Here is a 20,561-nt window from a genome sequence, read left to right on the forward strand (position 1 = left end):
TAACACGCAATGTGTGTTTTATTGTACTTTCTAAAGTACAGAGTAGAGCTTTCAAAGCTAGAAGTGATATGAAAGGGTTTCCTCCCCCCCTTCTCTCACTGATGTACCTTATTTATTGTTTGGACAATAGTGACAGGGATTTTGTGGCATAGCAAATGAGTCAGAAGCATAAATGTTATGGTGATATATAGCGAAGGAGGGATGAGAAAGAAGATAGACAGGGAACAAAGTTGATGCTAAAATATATTAATATGCCCAAACAATATGTTGTTAAACTTGGTGAACACAATGTATCTAATGCAAAACTGCAAAAGCAAGGAAATAAACTTCAAGACCAGGAACGTCATATACGTTGTATTCCTCCATACAGCAATACTGATTTCACTAATGCACAACTGCTATACAGTGTACACAGCAATATTAGCTCTGCCCCTTTTAGGATGCCAGATTTCCAGCTTCCCAACACAAATGTGTGTGGCAGAGAGGGGAGGTAGTCATTGGATTCGAGACTGAGAGAGCAAGGTGGAGCTGGGGGGCAGGGAGGAGGGTTATGTTGCCTGCGACTGTTGTGGGGAGGTGTTGGAAGCTGTGAGTGTGGAAAGGGAGTGGATCTGAGTAGTGGAGCTGCCTGAGGGTAGAAGCTGGGGAAGTGTTAGTGGTAAAGCTGGAAGGGTCTCAGAGTATCAGGACAGTCTTCCTGTGTCACGTAGGGTAACTGTTAATAATTCTAAGTGAAATGTGGAAGTCACCCTAGCTAATAGTATTACAAACTCTAGGCCTGATCCTGAAACCGCTGCTCACCTACAACTCACACTGACATCAAAGGGAGTTTGAGGTGCTAATCATCTCTTAATGTGTTTCTGCCTCAGTTTCCAAATCTGTAAAATAAAGATAATGCTTACCTACCTCAAAGGTGTGGTGTGAGGCTGAATGGATTAAAGGATGTAAAGTGCTTTGAGGTCTTTGGATTGGACGAGTTAGAGTTGCAGGGTTTTGTTTATTTACTTACAATTAATATTATATAACTAATATTATTATTTATTGAAATTAGTCATGTGATAAAGGAAATGTTAACATGAATATGTTTCATATAAATCCGGAATCAGAAATTGAGATGGGGAAGGCAGAGCCAAGCTTTCCCAGTGGAAATAGAATTATTGATTTTTGTGTAATAGAGATTTCCTTTAATAGGCCTTTTCTCTTCTGGGTTTCGGGGTGGGGGGGCAGGGAATGAAACGATGGAAATAACTTTTGTATACAATCTGCCCCTCCCCTGCCTCAGATGCTGTTAAAATTACTAGTAAAGAAAAATATGTGCTATTGCTAAATATTAGACAAGTAATTTTATTCAGCTTCTCCCTTACATTATTAAGACAAAGGTAACAAAGGAAAACCACAGTGCTCTGTTCAAACTTCAGTCATGCATTGAACAATAACAGTTTGTGATGCTGGTTTTTTGGCAGAAATATTTTAGATTCCATGTAATGTGTATTTTTCTGATAATCAGTGGTCTGAAACACACCAAATTGGTTTCTTTTTTGCCAAATGATGATGAGGTTACTAAAACAGTGGCAGGATTTAACTACAATATTCCCAAATGCCATACAACAAATGCTGTCAGGGTGGAAGAATAATGAAGATATGATCTCAGAGCATGGACATTCAATTATTGGTGTTGCCTAGCAACTTCAAAAACAATATTGTAATATTACCTTATTCCTAAGAATTGTTAAACACCTGTGTATTTGTGGCAAGAAAAAATTGCATTTCTGTATTATAGCAGTGACACTTCTGATGGAAAATTCCTACTTGACAATCAATATAACAAGTTGTATTTTCATGGCTTATGGCTTTTCCAAAAAAAAAAAAAAACCTTGTTAGACTAAAATTTCTTATGCTGGTTGCAACCTAGTAATTTTTTGCTGCCAGTTTTAAGAAAAGCCTGTAGCTTTTCACTTATCAGAATAAAAAGTGTCCATTTACACACTTGAAGAAAATTGGGGCTTCTTTACTCAGAAGAAGAATGTAAAGGTTAATTTCATAAGTGTGCCATAGACTTAATTCTCAGTGAGGGCAAGTGCCTTTTGACATGTCTAAAGAAATTAGTCTTAGAAATAACCATGTTAGCAATATTTTGAATATCACATACAGTACACATATGGTTTAATAGCTTAATGTCCTATCCCATTCTCTCTAACACATGCATTTGTTTTGAACCCTACATTTATAGACAGTGCCATCCTGTGTGAAATCACAGCCACTGAAGAAAAAATCATTAGCTGAATAAAAACTAATTCTTATTAAGAAATGTGTGTTTATTACAGCTAGGCTATCGTGTGGTAATAGTAAAAAATAATACTCCTTTCATTTCCAAGTCTGTCCAGTGAGGATAATACTATGCATAAAAAGTAAATCAGGATAGTTGGCTTAATTTGATTTCTTGTTAATTAAATCGTCCATTTTATTTGTTCATACCACAGGAAACAAATCATTTGCATTGTAAGCACAACTTTGATCCTCTTACTTAGAATGCCTTCAGCAGATCTGGTTGGATAATTCCATCACTGGTCATTTATTAAAAACATTCTAATTAATTATTAGGGAGTGCTTCCTGTAGAAAGGTCATGTAGAAAAGTAATTGAGGAGAAAAATTGGATTTCTCTGAGGAGGAAAAAAACCACTTAAACGTCAGATTGAGGATGGAAAAAGAGAGAGATCCAAGACAAAAATGTAACTAGTTACATTAAAACTAAATGTTTGTGTAGTTTGGACATGCCTTCTTTATATTAAAGATTGCTACTTCTCTGCATACAAGCTATAGTAAAAGCCTTGTGAATTTTTTATTTTTTATTATTTTTCATTTTATTTTGGGGGAATTTTGTGGTGTTATTAAAAATTTTGTTTCATTTTTAATTACATTTAGATTAATAAAATAGCTCAATGACATATATATATATATATATATATATATATATAAAAAACAGTGTATACATTCCAGTCTGTCTATACACATCATCTTATTAAGAATTATTCCATGGTATTGAAAGGTTTTAGGAATGAAAAACAAGCACAGAACAGTAGCTCTTAAATATCCCCCCCCTTTCAACTGAACCCAACCACCCAGTAGTCGTCCTCCCCCAGGGATGGGAAGCCCTGGGGAGGATCAGGATGTGCTCTTGGGGGGAGTAGGGTTACATGATGATGAAGGGGTGACCAGGCTAAACCTGAGCAGCGCTTAGATCCCAGGCACTGGGTTGCAATGCTTGTCATTGGGATACAGGCCCATACCATGTGGTCAGGAGCTGCTGCTTGGGGGGTGATGTTTTGTTTTGTAATTTTTTTTTTATATATTTTTTGGGTTCTTTTATATTATTTTTTCTTTGCAAAATATGTAGGGCTCTAGTGATAGTGTACTTCTCTGACAATCACATAGCTGGTTGTTTTGATCAGTGTTAGGAAGGAAACTTGATCAACAAAAGTCAGAAGTAGGGGTGTATCCTGGGACACAATGAAATGGTCAGATGAGAATGCTTAATACAATATAACCAGAATGAAAAATTCTCCATTATGGCTGAGCTCAACTCTCAAATGTTGCCATGCAACTCCCATTGAAGTCAGAATGCATGCAGCTAAGAATGGAATTTATCTTCTCTGTTCTTGACTCATACTAAGAGTTGCATGCATTACTCCTGGGGGAATTTTGCGCCACTGTCCAATGCGGAATTAGTGCAGAATTGATGTTCTTGCCAGAATTACTTTTTTCCCTGCAGAATTGGTGCTGCTGGCTGCCATTAGGGTCTGCTGGACCTAGCAGAACCCCATTGTGCAGCTCGCAAATAGAGGACACTGCCAGGAGAAAGGGGGAATTGGCCGTTTCTGGGTAGCTGCAGCTCCCAACACATCAAGGAAGAAGGTGGCATGCAGGAAACTCCGTAAATCTCGGGACCCTGCATCAGGCTGTTCCCCACTCTGGATCCCTTGGTTGTGAGGGGTAGGGGATGTGAGTGTCAGGGCCGGTTGGGTACTCCATGGCTGGGCTTTTATGGGGAGAGGGTGTGGGTGTCTGAGATCAGAGGGGCAAAGTTTTCCCTCAAGATGTGCCCAGCTGGCCCATGTGACGCACCCAGACTCAGGTGACCAACAAAAGCATAATGAAAAAACAGGAACTGGGTTGTCATAGGGGTTTCTTTAGCTCCTGCTCTTGGGGGGGAATCTTCTTTGTTGTCAGACATACTTTCTGACAGGTATTTTGAAATAAGTCACCAAAATAATTGAAACTGATGTGATTATACTATGTTGTCCTGACAAATAAAATATGTAGAATTTTAAAATATTGTATGCAGAATTTTTAATTTTTTGGCTCGGGAGTAATGTGTACACCTGTGAGCCGAAGGCCTTTTACCTGTATGGCCACGATCTGCATTATTGAAGCCATTGACTTCAATGGGAGCATGATCTAGCCTTGTGTAATTGTGAGCCTGCGTACATGCATGCATGCGCACACACAGACTCTGGCAGGGCTGGGATTGGCTTGTGTTTCACTCTGAATGCATCTAAAATAATTGAGTTTTGAGGGCTTTTTGAAAAACCATAAATAATGCATGTATGCCTGCCCTGTAAAAGCAGAACCAGCCCTGAAGTCCAGGACCTGCCAACACTTTGTGTGAATAACTCCTTCAAAGTCATATGTGAAGACTAGACATGCAAGTAGGTGGTTGAAGTATCAAGCTCACAGTTTGTCTGGGCTAAGTGAGCATGTTCCCCAGAATCCAAGTAATGCAATGTGATATTATGTTTTCTACCTAGTAGAGCTTTATTTCTGCTGCTCTGTTGAAGACTTTGTCTGGTCTCTGACATTGTGTCCTAGGTTTTGTTTGGCAGTAACTTGATACTCAGTTTATGCTTTTTTCCCCCATATGTAGTTTATATTTAAATACTTTTATCAAAATATTTAGGTTTACCTTTTAAAACAAATATTTTTTGTATTTACTGCCTAATACAGTTTTCTCTTTATTCCGAGCGTGAGTGAGTACCATTGACAACTGTGAAATCTTGGTGAGGGAAGAGTTATAAGAAAACTAAACATTCCCCCAACTGCTCATTTGAGCCAACATGGTTTAATCCTGGATCAGCATGTTGGCTCTACAGAACAGTAATGGGGGGAAACGACAAAGAAAAACTCCATTGAATAGTAATGGGGGAGGGAAAGACAAATAATTCTCTCTCTATATAGAAGTTTTCCATGAACTTTATAGATTTAATGGCAATGGTAAATTGTCCCAACCATACACTACTCACATACTATATAAAACGTACTGCTTCTGCTTAAAAGATGCACATGGGCACTGTGAAATATTCTTTTGAGCTTTAGAACCAGTGTCTTAAAAACTGTCAACTTTTTATCCAACAAATTCTCATCTGTCTGTGCATATCTACAGCTTACTTAGCAGTGTGGATGATTTGTGATTGTCTTCTTTGTTCTGTTGTGTTTTGAAGGGAGGGAGAAAGTTGGGTGCAATGGACTAGCTCTTCATAACCCTCACTCAACCAGAGCCCTGCCTCCATTGCACTCCAACGCCCTCTTCACAGGCCAGAGTATCTAGCTGGGCATCCTGAAAGAGAGGAAGCTGCTCTATGAAAAGGGATAAAGTAAGTTATTCCACATCCCATCCTCATGCAAGGAAGAGGGAGCATGGGGTATGGATGGAGACTAATTCTCTGCTATTCCTGGTCCAGCACGTTTATGACCAATGCTTATCCAGGGCAGCATAAAAAGTTGAAATCTAGAATAGAGATATTTTTTTCTTTGGATAATTATTACAGCTGTCAATTAATCCCAGTTAACTCAAGTGATTAACACACAACAAATTAACTAGATTTAAAAAGTCACAATTAATTGCAGTTTTAATTGCACTGTTAAACAATAATAGAATACCAATTTAAATTTATTATAAATATTTTGGATGTTTTTCTACATTTTCAAATATTGATTTCAATTACAATACAGAATACAAAGTGTACAGTGCTCACTTTATTTTTATTACAAATATTTGCACTGTAAAAAAGATAAAAGAAATAGTATTGTAAGTTGCATTTTCACAATAAAGAGATTGCACTACAGATGTAGAATTTTTTTCCCATAACTGCACTCAAAACCAAAATGATATAAAACTTTAGAGTCTGCAAGTCCATTTAGTCCTACTGCTTATTCAGCCAATCACTAAGACAAACAAGTTTGTTTATATTTACAGGAAATAATACTGCCCACTTCTTATATACAATGTCATCCGAAAGCGAAAACAGATGTTCACATGCCAGTGACGTAGCCAGTGTTGCAAGGTATTTACATGCCAGATATGCTAAACATTGGTATGCCCCCTTCGTGCTTTGGCTTATAGGTTGTACTATCTCTTTTTAGTCTTTTTTACAGTGCAAACATTTGTAATAAAATAATATAAAGTGAGCACTGTACTAATAGTGCAAATTTTATAATGCAGTTATATACAGTGATAGTGCACCCTTGCCTGGAATACTGTGTACATTTGTGGCTAGCTTATTGCAAGAAAAAAATACAGCACTTTGACTGGGACCAGTAGAAGAACTGGCTCAATCTGCTGCTGCTGCTGCTATGGAACATGGAATACCTCACTCTTTGGCCACCACCTGGGGGAGAGACTCAAATGTGTCAAATACCTATTGGTGAGAAATGACAGATATAAAAGATGAGAGGGACCTTTAGTACAGTCTTGATACAGGGAGAGGTATGCAGTGGGCTTCCCATCAGATTGCCTCACGCCAATGCCAAGGATGGCTCTAAGAGACAATGTATTTAGTTCTCTGAGAATAGAATGATCTCCATTAAAAACTCAGCATTTTCCAGTTGTCACCACATAGTGGTATCTGGTGTACCAAAGCTTTCTCTGTATTTAAAATAGGAAATAAGTGTGACCCAGGGTGGTGTCCAGTGGTGACCCATGTAGTAGGTACCAGGTACGTTTCTAGAGCTCTGGCCCTCTCTTAAGAGAGAGGGAACGCCAGCTTCTCTGGCTGGCGTTTTGTGTTACACCAACCAGTTAGTGTTCTGAAAGATAGCCAGCAGTTAGCAAAAACTGGTGGGCGAGCTAAATGAGTGGAGGACAGGCAAGAAGGCTGGCTAGCCTTATGCTTCGTACGCCCTTTTGTTTGCTTTCTCTACAAGTACAGAGCTTCCTTTTGTTGGAAAAATGTGAGCAATCTTGTTCTGCTGGAATAAAAAGTGAGCTTTGCTCACAGTGATGAGTGTAGTCTCTGTTAGCTTCTTGATCACTGTGCTGTGCAGGCACATAATTAGCAAAAAAGCTTTTAAAGAGGCACCACAAGGATTCTGTTTGTTCCAGAGCAGTGTGAGTAAGGCAAGCTGGACACATATTCCCCCTAGTGAATAACTGCAATAATGACTCCTGCCATAAACGTGGATTTGGCTGCAGATATAAAATTCCTCATTCTCTATAGTTATCCAGTCATTGATGTGATGAGGGATTCATGGATAAACTCGAAAATCCTGATCCTCAGAAGTGCGGAGCACTGTCCCGCTGAAGTCAATAAGAACTGCAGGGCCTCAGCACCTAGGTTTTTGACTCCCCTTAAACTTGCCTTGTTGCAGAGACTGAAATAAGTGGCATTTTAAGGAATTTCTTGAGCAGTCAGAGCTAGTGACTTTTTAATCACAAAACTTGCATCACACTTTTGCCTGTGTGAAATATATTTTAAAATAGACTTGCACCAGAAAGGAGGAGGATACTTTCTGCCCTAGTGTGTGTCTCAAGTCCTAGGACAGGAGCCTGCTCCTCTCTTCTTCTGTAGTCTTAGATATTAGTCCTGAAAGCCTCCCTGCCTTACCCTTTAACTTGATCCAAAGTAATGGTAAATTAATCTATTTCTGTTCATGTCCAAATGTCTCCCACTTCTATCGTGTAACCTATAAAGTACCAAAGATGTCAGCTGTGCTACTAAGGTAGGAATGTGCCTGTATCTTTGGGGGTATTGAAACTGTAAAAGAAGCTTGACTTGAATAAGTCTCCTCATCACCCCTACCACACAGACATACTCTCTCTCTGCTGTTTGGTTTCTGCTTTTTTTTATCTGCCCTTTTAGACTCCTGCACACTCTCCAAATGCTCTTTTATGCTGCTATGCTTTTTAATAATATTTATTCATTCTGCATTTAGCATCATGTCTTTGAAACAGGGTTTATACCAAGCCAAGGTGGTTTTATTATCAAGGCTGATCCTGCTGAGGATAGTAGAAAATTGTGGTTTCAGCTGTGGACAATGTTCTTGCTGATTGTCGTTTCAGTCACAGACAGCAGTCACTGTACCAACAGTTGATGGAATAAGGACATTCCTTATGAGATTGTTGGCTATGTTCTCAGCTTCTCATTCAAGGCTATTGGAGGGACAAATGTCTGCTACTAGAAAATTACCTGGTGGAAGATCAAGGGGAAAAGTGGCTGCTTGGGAGTTCCCGATTCGTTTTATTCCTTGGGCCTACTAGAAACTTCTTCTGTGACCTTAGCCAGGTCATTTCACTGTCATTGCCTCTGATAATACTTCCCTACTTTGTAGGGTTGTTCTGTAGACAAATTCATTACAGTAGATGAAGTGCTCAAATTACAATGTTGATGCTGATGTTGTGTGAAATGACACATTATATCTATTGGATACCTCCCTTACAAAAGAGAAAATACTTTCCTCTCCACTCCCCCACTCTGCACCAATATTGAATGTGATTACTGGCTACAAGTTCAACCAGGTTTCAAATGCCAAGTCGGTATATGTCGATGGTTTTCTCCTCTATGTAGCAGTCTGTCAAATGTTATGTGTCCTGCAAAAAACTTCTACTTTATCAACACAAGTTCTATGCTGAGATCAAAAAATATGATTTACAAAGATTTGATTATGTAGAAGAAAAAAATAAATAAATATTCAAATATGTTCTTTAAAAGAAGCCACTCATCATACACTTCCATGATTTGCTCATGTGGATAATTTAAGAACTACAGTGGAAATCATCAAAACTTTAAGGTCAATTTTGTGGTGTTACATATAACTAATAAAATCTCTTAAATGTGTTTTACAATCATTTTAAAATTTTCAACTTTCCTCCACCACCATTTCCTCCTCTAATTCATTAGTGACATCATAAAAAGGGCTTAGTTTCAGGCCAGAGACACTGATGACCATTTGGGAGGGCTAGTCAGGATACAATACTGTACTGAATATAGCTCTCTTGAAAACGTGTTAGGTAATTTCAGCATTTCAGCTTCCCCTTTGTAGCAGAAATTTATAACTAAACTTTGAGAATGGCAGGTGTTTATCCATTGAAGTACATGGGATATTATAGATACTAATATGATATATTTTTGAAGTGTATGAAGAACTCCAATTTTATTTAGGTTTTTTTTTATTTGTTGTCTAGTTTGGCACCCACTGATGGTAGTAAAACAGAATGCTAGATCAACATAAATTTGAACGTGTCTTTTGGAAGCCTTACTATTCAGAGAGGCATTCTAAAATGACCACAAAACTCTCAAATTTTCTGTATGAACTGCAAAGATTTCTTTCTAATGAATATTAGCTGCACCACAGGACTCAACAATTTCCTCTACTTGCAATAGCCCTTCAGAAGCCTGAGAACATCCTGTTTCGATTTTTAAATTTTCAGTAGTCTGAAGCACAGTAATCCAGTGTGTCATTCAGGGAGAATGGAGTAGTCTACTAGTATTATTAAGATGCTTTGGCTCAGAATTTAAACCAATTTTTTTATTAGGCCCCTGAGCTGGAACCTTAATGTGTAACAAAATGCAAATAATTATCTAATTTTAAAGCTTTTTCATAAAACTGTGATTTACAATGCACTGTATCCTTTGAAAGTAGAAGCGCCATTTTTTTTAAAGTTAGTACTCTGCATACTTCAGGATGAAAGCCTGACCTACTTAATTTCCTTTGGATTATCAATACCTGTTTAAAATATATATACGCCGTTTCCCTTGAAAGGCATGTTTTAAAAATATTCTGTGTTGTTACGTAGCAAACACTAGTCACAAAACTACGTGTATTTTGACTGAGCCTCTGATGGTGCTGCTGAAACAAATTGCTAAACAGAAAATAGTTCCCTGTCTGTTGGAAACACAGGAGTTAAAGAATCAAAGTTTTCTAGATGAAAAAACAAATCCCTCTCTAGGAAATAAAAAGGTTTATGCTTCTAAAAGGCGATTGCAAGTAAGGGAGATGGTGATGTGGAATGCTGAATACATGTGTGCATACAGTATATGTCTATCCATGTGCTTAGAAGGAAATCTTTGCAGCCAAAATAGAAGCTTGGAGAGATTTGCTGTAATTTCATAATGCCTCTTTGAACGGTGAGAATTCTAAAAGGGGCTTCACAAAATTTAAAACAATATATTTGAAGTCACTATGTAGTAGCTTCAGAAATAACCTCCTCCTGCAAAGGGAATCCGGGATGGCAACCACTAGTTCTCACATCCATTTTAGAAGCTTTAATAGTTTTACCTTATTTTAAACAGCTTCATTTTAGTATAAAGCTTCTCAAATGACTTCTCATGGAAGAACTCAGCAATGATTGTCAAAGAGAGATGTGTTTAAAGACCTGCAACTTCCCCATATCTTTAGAGTGATTTTTGACTTATAGTGCTTAATGATAAATTTTAAGACAAAAGTTTTGTTACCATTTTTTTTCACTAGTATATGCTGATCTCATATTAAAAAATAAGATGCCCCATTTTGTATCTTCTTTTTTACAGGGACATGGTTGAAGAGTAGTTTAGGGCTTGTACAACAAGAAGGAAATCAGCTGACCTGGACATACATTGCCCCACAGTTAGGTTATTGGGTTGCAGCCATGTCTCCTACTAACCCAGGTAAGACTGAATTGAAATGTATTAGTATTTCCAGTAATGAGTATTAATGTATTCATATATAACACTTATATTTTCCAGGATGACTCCATCTGAGATGCCACATTTTGATCAATAATGGATTATTACAAAAGAGAAATCTGAAAGTAAAGGGTTAAAATCTTTTGGGGAGAGGGGAAGAATCCCTGTACTCAAAATCACTTACACATGAAACTTTATAAGGAAGTATTCCTTGCACTGTTGTCACTTGTGTCACCACTATCTGGTAAAGTAATTGCTAGAAAGTGAGGGGAATAATGATATCAATGTACTTGTGAGTTCTAACAATTGCTAAGTATCAGAGGGGGGGTAACTGTGTTAATCTGGTTCTATAAAAGCAGCAAAGAGTCCTGTGGCACCTTATAGACTAACAGACATATTGGAGCATGAGCTTTCCTGGGTGAATACATGCATCCGACGAAGTGGGTATTCACCCACGAAAGCTCATGCTCCAATACGTTTATAAGTCTATAAGGTGCCACAGGACTCTTTGCAGCAATTACTAAAACATCTGTTATGAAGTGTTTTAAATGCATTCACCTGAAGCTAATACAATCACAATTTAGAGTCTTCTTAATTGTTCTTTTGAAAGCTGTTGAAGTTTTATCCTGACGCCTGCTATTATCTCATTGACTTCATTGAGTTTGCCCAGGTGTAATTTAGGGTGGAATTTGGCCCTAAATAAGCAACATACCAGATTCTGTACTGGTTGACTGCCCTTTGCAGATTGTCATTGGTTGGCATTCAGGAAGCTATTTAAATAACATAGAAATCAATGTAAACTAGCTGTGATGTGTACCTGTACTCCTGTTGAAACTATTCATGATGTGGCTTGATAGTTGTTATTGTGTTGTTTTTTTTTTTCCTGTGGCCAGCTCTCTTATTCCAGTTCCCCGGCTTCAAATGAACACAAACTTCTTTGTTTAAACCAAACAAAAACCACCTCCTTGGAGAGTCTTCATTCATTAGGTTTTGATAAGTTCATAACAGAGGTAGTGTGATGAAAATGCCTTGTCCTGACTACACAAACAGACCATGTACCATGTACATAAACAAAGCAACCTGCTGTGTAAGGATTAGTTTTCAAGTCTGCCCAAATAGATTCCACTGAGCTTCCTCAGTATATGGAGAAATAATCTTTCTGGCAGCTTTCTTTCCTTAAACAATTTATTTAAGTTTATGCTATAAAAAAATTCAATTGCTGAAAGATCCAACTTGACCTAGGGCTGAACCAAGGTTTAGTTATGGGTATAGACAAGGACAAACTGTGTTTGAATTCAAAATAATCTTGTAAAATTAATTGTACCTTAAAAAGGGGGGGGACAGATGTTTGTGTGATTTTCTTGTCTCTGACTTTAATGATGTTTATACCAGTTGCAAATTTGGCCCCATATATCTACAATATTTCACCTTATCAAGAGTTTTGATTGTCCTTGTAGTTTTTCCTTTAGAGTAGAGATTCCCTTGTGCTCTGACTTTACTTTCTTAAGGGTAGGCCAGCGTTTTTCAGACTTTGTCACAGTGGAACCACTCTTTAATTGAGAGTCTCATGAGCCATGTCCTCTCCCATTCACCAGCAATGGTTCTTGAAGCACGAGTGTTTCATAGACCACAGTTTAGAAACCTCTAGGTTAGCTCCTTAACATTGTTCAAACGAACAGGCAAAATTCTGTTCAGTCACAGTACATACCCATGTAACCCTGTCACTGGGAGTTGAACCTTTCTGTCTGAAAACAAAATTTGGCTCTGTATTTCAAATTGTGTGAAGGATCTGATAAACTAATGGGATTACACGTTCATAACTGGGAGTGGAAGTTGTATACATGTCTCTTTCTCTGTGAGTAAAGAGTTTATCAATAGTTCTTAAAATCTTTAGTTTTACTCTACTGTATTTAAGGGCCTGGCTTTCAGAGGTCCTTTAACCCACAGTTCCTAGTGACTCAAACTAGAGATATGAGCAACCAGTACCTCTAAAGATGAAGCCCTTAATGTGCCACATCTGCTATTTACTGCAAATTGATCAAAACTGATAAAAAGAAATCTCAAAACAGGCAGCAGAGGGAAAGCAGTAGTTCTGCAGCATGCACGCCACCAGCTGAAGATACTGCAGGGGCTTCTGCACTTCAGCTGTGCGAGGTTGGGGCACTGTGGTATTGGATGGAGCCAGGAAGCAATGCTTAGTATGGCATGCTGTTCTTGCAGTCAGATGGATTTCCACAGAACAAACTGTTTGGCGTTTGTTGCCAGCAGAACCATCAGTCACTCTCACCACATCTTTCTCAGATACAGCATAAGCAGGCACTGCAGGTGAGGAGCACCTAATAGCAGTTTTGTTCATTTAGCATCCTGACAGCATGGAAGAATGTGTCGTGACTGTCAATTAATTTGCCTCTCTTTGTTTAAAGGTTGTCACAAGTCCAAACTCTGTTTTCTTGCCTTCTAGGTCCCATTGTAACACAGGACATTACCACCTATCACACAATGTTTCTTTTGGCAATTCTAGGAGGGATGGCTCTCATACTTGTGGTTTTGCTCTGTCTTCTTTTGTATTATTGCAGGTAAAGTTTAGCATTTTGGTCATTCAGTTTGCATTTAGAATGTAAACATCTCTGCTTGCATGATACTGAAATTATGTACAATCTTCTGTTGAAAAGATTTTACATTTAAAAAACAAGAATTATGTACCTCACTGTACTTGAAAAGGAAAGAGACAGTGAGCTAAAGTCCTTCCTCATGTTGCTGGTTGTATATAGTGCAAGCTGTTTTCCCCATGTTTGTTAGGAAAGGGGTTATGTGAAGCATGGCACCTTTATAAATTATACATTTTCTGTAGAAGACGTTTTAGTACTGTGGATCAAAGAGAAGATGTGTATATCTTGAGCCATAACTCTACCTGTTTCAGTGCTGTATATGATCAGTTTTCAACAATCCCTATTCTAAAATGAATTGTAAGCCTTTGTCAGTGAATACATGCTATTGGCTCTCGTTAGGCTTTTCTGTTCCAGACACTAGCCCAGTTTAAAATTAAGTGTTTGGGGTGTTTCCCTAATGCTTATTTAATTCACACTGATTCCTTTTTAATTGAACTTTGCTACTGAGAGTTGAGTTTTCAGTCATTGCTTGAAAATCCCATTATTTCACGCCTGCTGATCTTATTTATGTGCAACAGTCATAAACATATGTAACTCTTTTTGTTATGGCATACTATAGGAGGAAGTGTTTGAAACCACGTCAGCACCATAAGAAACTGCAGCTTTCTACAGCATTGGATGGTTCTAAGAAGGATCAATCAACCTCCATGTCCCACATCAATTTAATATTTTCCCGACGGGAGTCAGAATTTCCTGGTGGGATGTCTGTTGCCAGCAATGGGCACACTGAAAACTCAGGCGTTAAGGAGTTAATGAGTGCTGTCCACATGGAATTGGTATCTTCTAGTGGAGAAGCAGATTTGCACACTCCTATGCTCAAACATTCGTACAGTACCTCACAGGAGTTTAGCTCCCGAGAGGAACTGCTTTCTCATAAGGAGAAAGACAAGAGCCGAATCTCCATGGAGAACCTGACTTCTAGTGGGACTTTAAGAAAAGATTACCATAAGTCAGGGGATACTTTTCCTTCAAAACTAAGAAATTCCATGGAAACATCAGAAGGATATGAGTCCCCTATCAAAGAAGATTACAGGAGAAGTTACAATGCTATGCTGTCTCAACCTTTATTTGAAAAGCAAGAGAGAGAGATTCAAGCATCCATAAACCATATTTCTTCAGGAAGTAAATACAATATTCAGGAACAAATGTACCCCTCCCCATCAGCCCCTGAAAAAGAACTGCTAGATTGCAGACCTACTGAATGTATGATGTCTCGTTCTGTTGATCATCTTGAACGACCTACATCTTTTCCTCGACCAGGTCAGTTGATCTGCTGCAATTCTGTTGACCAAGTTAATGACAGTGTTTACAGAAAAGTATTGCCTACATTGGTCATCCCCGGTCATTACATGAAGTTACCAGGAGAACACCCTTATGTTAGCCAACCATTGGTTGTCCCAGCTGACCAGCAGATTGATATTGAAAGACTTCAGGCTGAGCTTTCTAACCCTCATGTGCAGCTTTTTCCGCATCCTCAGCAGCAGATGCAACCCCAACAGTTATCATCACAAGCAATATCTCAGCAACATTTGCAAGATGCAGGTGCAAGTGAATGGAGTCCACAAAATGCTTCTATGTCGGAGTCCATATCCATTCCTGCCTCACTTAATGATGCATCTCTGGCTCAAATGAATAGTGAAGTGCAGCTCCTTACAGAAAAAGCTCTGATGGAGCTAGGAGGTGGAAAGCCATTGCCTCATCCTCGGGCATGGTTTGTTTCTCTAGATGGACGTTCAAATGCTCATGTTAGACATTCATACATTGATCTCCAAAGAGCTGGAAGGAATGGAAGTAATGATGCCAGTTTGGATTCTGGTGTTGACATGAATGAACCAAAATCTGCCCGAAGGGGAAGAGGAGATCATTTGTCTCTGCAACAGACTCACCAGCCACTACAGGCAAACCATCAAAGAGAGCAGAAAGTGTCAGACAGCACAGCTTATACACAGCTTGTGTATTTGGATGATATGGACCAAAGTGGCAGTGAATGTGGAACAGCAGTTTGCAGCCCTGAGGACAGTACCCTAAGAAGCCTATTGGATGGAGCTAGCAGGAGAAGTGGGGTCCAGTTGCCCAGCCTGCAGGAGGAAACAATAAAAAGAACAGCAGAAACCACACCTGACCCACTGACTAGTCCCGAACATGGAACATCCATTCACGATGAAGATGATGACGGCGATGATGAAGATGACCAAGGAGAAGATAAAAAGAGTCCTTGGCAAAAACGAGAGGAAAGACCACTGATGGCTTTTAATATAAAGTGAGCTATTGCAAATCCACCTTTCTGTGGAGTATGAAATTGCCAAATATTCTTTCTGTGGAAGTGCTTAATTGTTTGTGGAAGAGAAAAGGAAAATCTGTGGTGGGCAACATTGAAAGAACTTTAAATGCATTACTGTGTAAATGTTAGAGAAGAATTAAATCATTACTCTGAAAAGTGATTTAATGGATGCCTCCAGTGAGACAGCTGTGAGAAGAGTGTGATTGGTATTCCATTTACTTGATGTTAGTCATCAAGGATGTTGAAAATATTGACATTGTTTTGGCAGGTTTATGACCTCAAATCTCCTTTGAATGGGAGCAGGTGAAACTGTTACATTTTCTTAAGTCAATTTTATCACGATAATGCTACTGAAAGGGTATCTTAAACACAAGAATTTGACACTTGGTGTCTAAAGTTATGCATTATCTCAAAGGAAGGCTATGCATTGCTGCTTTTTAATATTTTGCTTATACTATGCTTTTTCTTATTTTTACAAGTTGGTTGTAAACATTTATGTCTTTATTATAATCTGTTCAGCAATTTGTGTTAATGTAAAACTTCAGGAAACTTGAATAGCATCCCTTGGTATTGGAGCCTTTTTATGAAACAAAATTGAACTTTGTGTCAGCTGCAAACCCTTCAGTTCTGGTCTCATTAACTCCAAGTGCCTTTTTTACAGTAACAATGAACAGTCCATTCTTTTTCTAGTTGCTTTTAATTGATCTATTTGGATTTTATACATTTCTGAAATACCTTTTAGTTTAAACTGCATGCCACCAAGTGTCCCATTTGTGTTGAGCATTTCTCATTTCAATACAGTGTATTCTCTAGTTATCATGTATACTATGGATTCTGTTTAGCTAAAGTAGACTAGAGGATGTTTTAAAGGCCCTGATGAAGCCAAGAAGATAGTTTCATTGACTGTATATGTGGTTACTTTCCTCTGGAATCCTGTGAGTGAATCTAGCTCATATAACATGGACTATGGACCGAGCAAATGGACTGAAATGTGCTTTAAATTTTTGGAAAAAAATTATGTACTATCCAAAAGTGCCAGAATTACTCTTCTGTGCTTTCTCTTTACAGAGCTGCTTGGTTATCCAAAAATTATAATTGAAAATAAACTTCAAAAAATTAACTTTGTGGGGGTTTTTCTCTATCAGGAATCTTCATGTTGCTGAGCAGGCAAAACTATTTTGGTTTGCTTTTTGTAGTACAATTCTATGGGATTAATTTAATTTTTTTATATCGCTTAACTATTAATTTACCCCACATTTAGGCCTCCATTCAGGAAAGCATCCCTATCCAGAAAAAAGAACAGGAGTACTTGTGGCACCTTAGAGACTAACAAATTTATTTGAGCATAAGCTTTCGTGGGCTACAGCCCATTTCATCGGATGCATGCAGTGAAAAATACAGTAGGAAGATATATATATACACATACACACATACACAGAGAACATGAAACAATGGGTGTTACCATACACACTCTAACGAGAGTGATCAGTTAAGGTGAGCTACTACCAGCAGGAGAGGAAAAAAACTTTTTGTAGTGGTAATCAAAATGGTCCATTTGCAGCAGTTGATAAGAAGGTGTGAGGAACAGTATGGGGGGGAAATAAACATGGGGAAATAGTTTTACTTTGTGTAATGACCCATACACTCACAGTCTTTATTCAAGCCTAATTTAGTGGTGTCCATTTTGCAAATTAATTCCAATTCAGCAGTCTCTCATTTGGAGTCTGTTTTTGAAGTTTTTTTGTTGTAATATTGTGACTTTAGGTCTGTAATTAAGTGACCAGGGAGATTGAAGTGTTTTCCTACCAGTTTTTGAATGTTATAATTCTTGATGTCTGATTTGTGTCCATTTATTCTTTTATGTAGAGACTGTCCGATTTGGCCAATGTACACAATAATAAATAACAGAATAAATGGACACAATTCAGATGTCAAGAATTATAACATTCAAAAACCTGTCAGAGAATACTTCAATCTCCCTGGTCACTCGAGTGCATGCGTATTTAGATTTAATCTTTTTAAAACTACTTTTCAAAAAATCCATTACATTATCTTGTAAAGACAAAGGCAAGCATTACTAAACTAAAATTACAGAAATTTATTTCTAAAACTGACTTTAAATTTGTTCTGCTTTTACATTTAAAGGAAAAGCATATTGATGGTTGACAATTTTTGTATAGTATTGTAATGTATATAAATTCTACTTGAAGTGAACTAAGCCAAGATGGATATTTGCACTTGCAGACCTCTTTAAAAATAGTGTTTAATGTTTTTAATACTACAATCACTTGTGGTAATATATTTTGATTGTCAGAATATGTATAAAATATGAGCCTTAGTAAATCAGATTTCTGAACTACATAAGTGAAATTAGAAAAGAATAATACAAATCAGATGACAGATAGGGTTCTTGGTTACCATCTGGTTTGTCACGGCATTTCCATTATAAAAAGTTAACACTTCCGATAATCTCACAAGCAAGTGACACTAACTCTGTGCTGACTTTTTTTAATATTCAAAACCACGCTAACCCAGATTGGTAAAATGTGAAGTCACTTGCTTATATTTTGCAGCTGTACAGTGATACAGAGACAGATTAAAAGTTGGAAAATCTGTAGAACCATGTTGAAATTCAAAAATATGACTTTACATCTGCAGATTGAAGCAGCTCTAGTCCAAGTAGCACATGACTGAGAAGATTAGTGTAAGGTTGTGATTTTTTTCATTAAAAGACTCCAGTAATGACAAAAGGTGCAAAAGTAATGAAAAAAGACAATAATTGAAAAATATGAACATTGTTTTGCAGCCAATTTTTTAACCATTTTTAAAATTGTACAGACATCAAAGTATCTAGAATGTAGGGAGCTGATAGGTGGATAAAGATGGCAACTCCTCCATTTTAGATATGCATGACATATAACCTAGTTTAGAATCAAGGAAACCTCATGACCATGCTGGGAATTAATGTTCTCACTGAGTGTGCACTGATCTCATTGTTTGCAAATAAGTTCCCACTCCCTTAGCCTTCTGATACCCAGCTCTCAAACTTCATTAAATTGTTCGTAAATGAAGTTAAGATTTTGTCATGGTTATTTTAAATAAGTCACAGACAGGTCACGGGGAATAACAAAAATAACTGTGACAATGTGGGGCTGATGCAGGGATGAGAACCCAAGTCCTGCTGTGGGAGTAGAGCTGGGTGCTGTGAGGTCCTCCTGCTGCCCTGGGGCTGAAGCGGAAAATGTCACTGAGTCCATCATTTCCAGAGACCTGTGTGGCATAATCTTTGCTTTATTCATAAAGCACTTTGACATCTGATGATGATTTATTTATATTACCATAGTGCCTGAGAACACCAATCATGGCCCAAGTCTCCTTCATTCATAGTCAGACCTCAGTGGTTCAGGAGCCAAATTAGCAATCAGTATTACCCAGAAGAGCCACGGTAGTGTAAATTCATTGTTTGTTTCATTTACTATAGTACTATGTATTCATATTTAAACAGTATGACAGGAAATATTTAGTTTATATGTGCTGTTCTGAAGCAAAATGATTGACCAAGTATTATTATTTTATCAACTACAGTTGGTTAATAATAAAGTAAAAGCATCCTGATTGGTTAATAACCGATTAATAATTAAATCACACATTTTTAATATCGTGCTGCAAAGAGTCACAGGAGACACATTAAAGAGCCACTTGCGGCTCACGAGCCTCAGTCTGAGTATCACTGTTCAAGATACGCTAGAAACATGGAACCAAAAGACAGTCCCTGCCCAAAGGAGCTTGCAGTCTGTCTGACATGTTCTAGAAGTACAAGATATTCTGGTAGCATGTGCAATTGCTTTGCAAAAAAATAGTTTGTAAAAAAAAAAAATTTAAATCGTTGAGACAAAGTTGTGACCCTCTTTAGCTGGGTGGTGACAGAGTTGACCAGCATTGGAAAGTGAGTCAAGGAAATGACTGACATAGCTAAAATATGGGCATGTTTTCTGTCGTAAGGAGTCCTCTTTAAATTTTCTCCTATCTTTAGTTTCTTCTTTTAATTTATCCTCGAAGGCCGCATGTCACAGGCATCCATCTTTCTGAACTAGCTGGTACAGATTTCATCATGTAAAATAATGGAGATGGATGTGGAACCCTTTACCCATGTAAATGGATCAGATGATTATATTCACTGTTTCTCTGGGACTGCTGAAGTCTCTGGTGGAACCAGAGGATGAGATTTGTAACCAGCTAACATTCACTTGAACAACGTAGGCAGCTCCCTTCCCTCCATGGCAGCTCAGTATTGTCTGTATACATAAGACTAAATCTTGTTATAACATAGTCCCAATTAAACTGCATAAGCAGGCTCTAGCCCTGACTATGTTGGCCAGCCTAGTCGTTTTGAGAACATCCTTAGACATGTTTGAATGAGGAAAAGAATATAACCTTGCTTTTCTAACAGTAATGTATAATAGATTGGTAATCTTGAGTCAGTGGGGGACCAAAGTATCCACAAACTACAGTGCCTTCAAAAATAAAGTTGGATGCCTGCCACCTAGTGGCAAACCATTTGATCTACTAGTGAGACTGAGCTAGCAGCACTAGACAGCTCTTTTGGAAACAATTTAGGAGGTGAAGAAATCTAAGCAGATAAACCTATATATATTGCAAAACTGTCCTTTCAGAGC

At 38.0% G+C, this 20,561-nt stretch overlaps 1 protein-coding gene across 1 annotated transcript in view; it reads left to right on the forward strand.

Moving 5' to 3' along the window:
• Positions 1 to 17,204, forward strand: part of FAM171A1 (family with sequence similarity 171 member A1) — a 125,398-nt gene extending 108,194 nt beyond the window's left edge. Inside the window, exons 6-8 of the mRNA XM_030550461.1 lie at positions 10,801 to 10,917; positions 13,397 to 13,511; positions 14,164 to 17,204. Coding sequence (XP_030406321.1) covers positions 10,801 to 10,917; positions 13,397 to 13,511; positions 14,164 to 15,868 — 1,937 coding nt within the window. The 3' untranslated portion in view covers positions 15,869 to 17,204. The remainder of the gene's footprint in view (positions 1 to 10,800; positions 10,918 to 13,396; positions 13,512 to 14,163) is intronic.
• Positions 17,205 to 20,561: the final 3,357 nt, after the last annotated feature.

The sequence above is a fragment of the Gopherus evgoodei genome, chromosome 2, assembly GCF_007399415.2.
Source record: "Gopherus evgoodei ecotype Sinaloan lineage chromosome 2, rGopEvg1_v1.p, whole genome shotgun sequence".
Classification (NCBI taxonomy): Eukaryota; Metazoa; Chordata; order Testudines; family Testudinidae; genus Gopherus; species Gopherus evgoodei.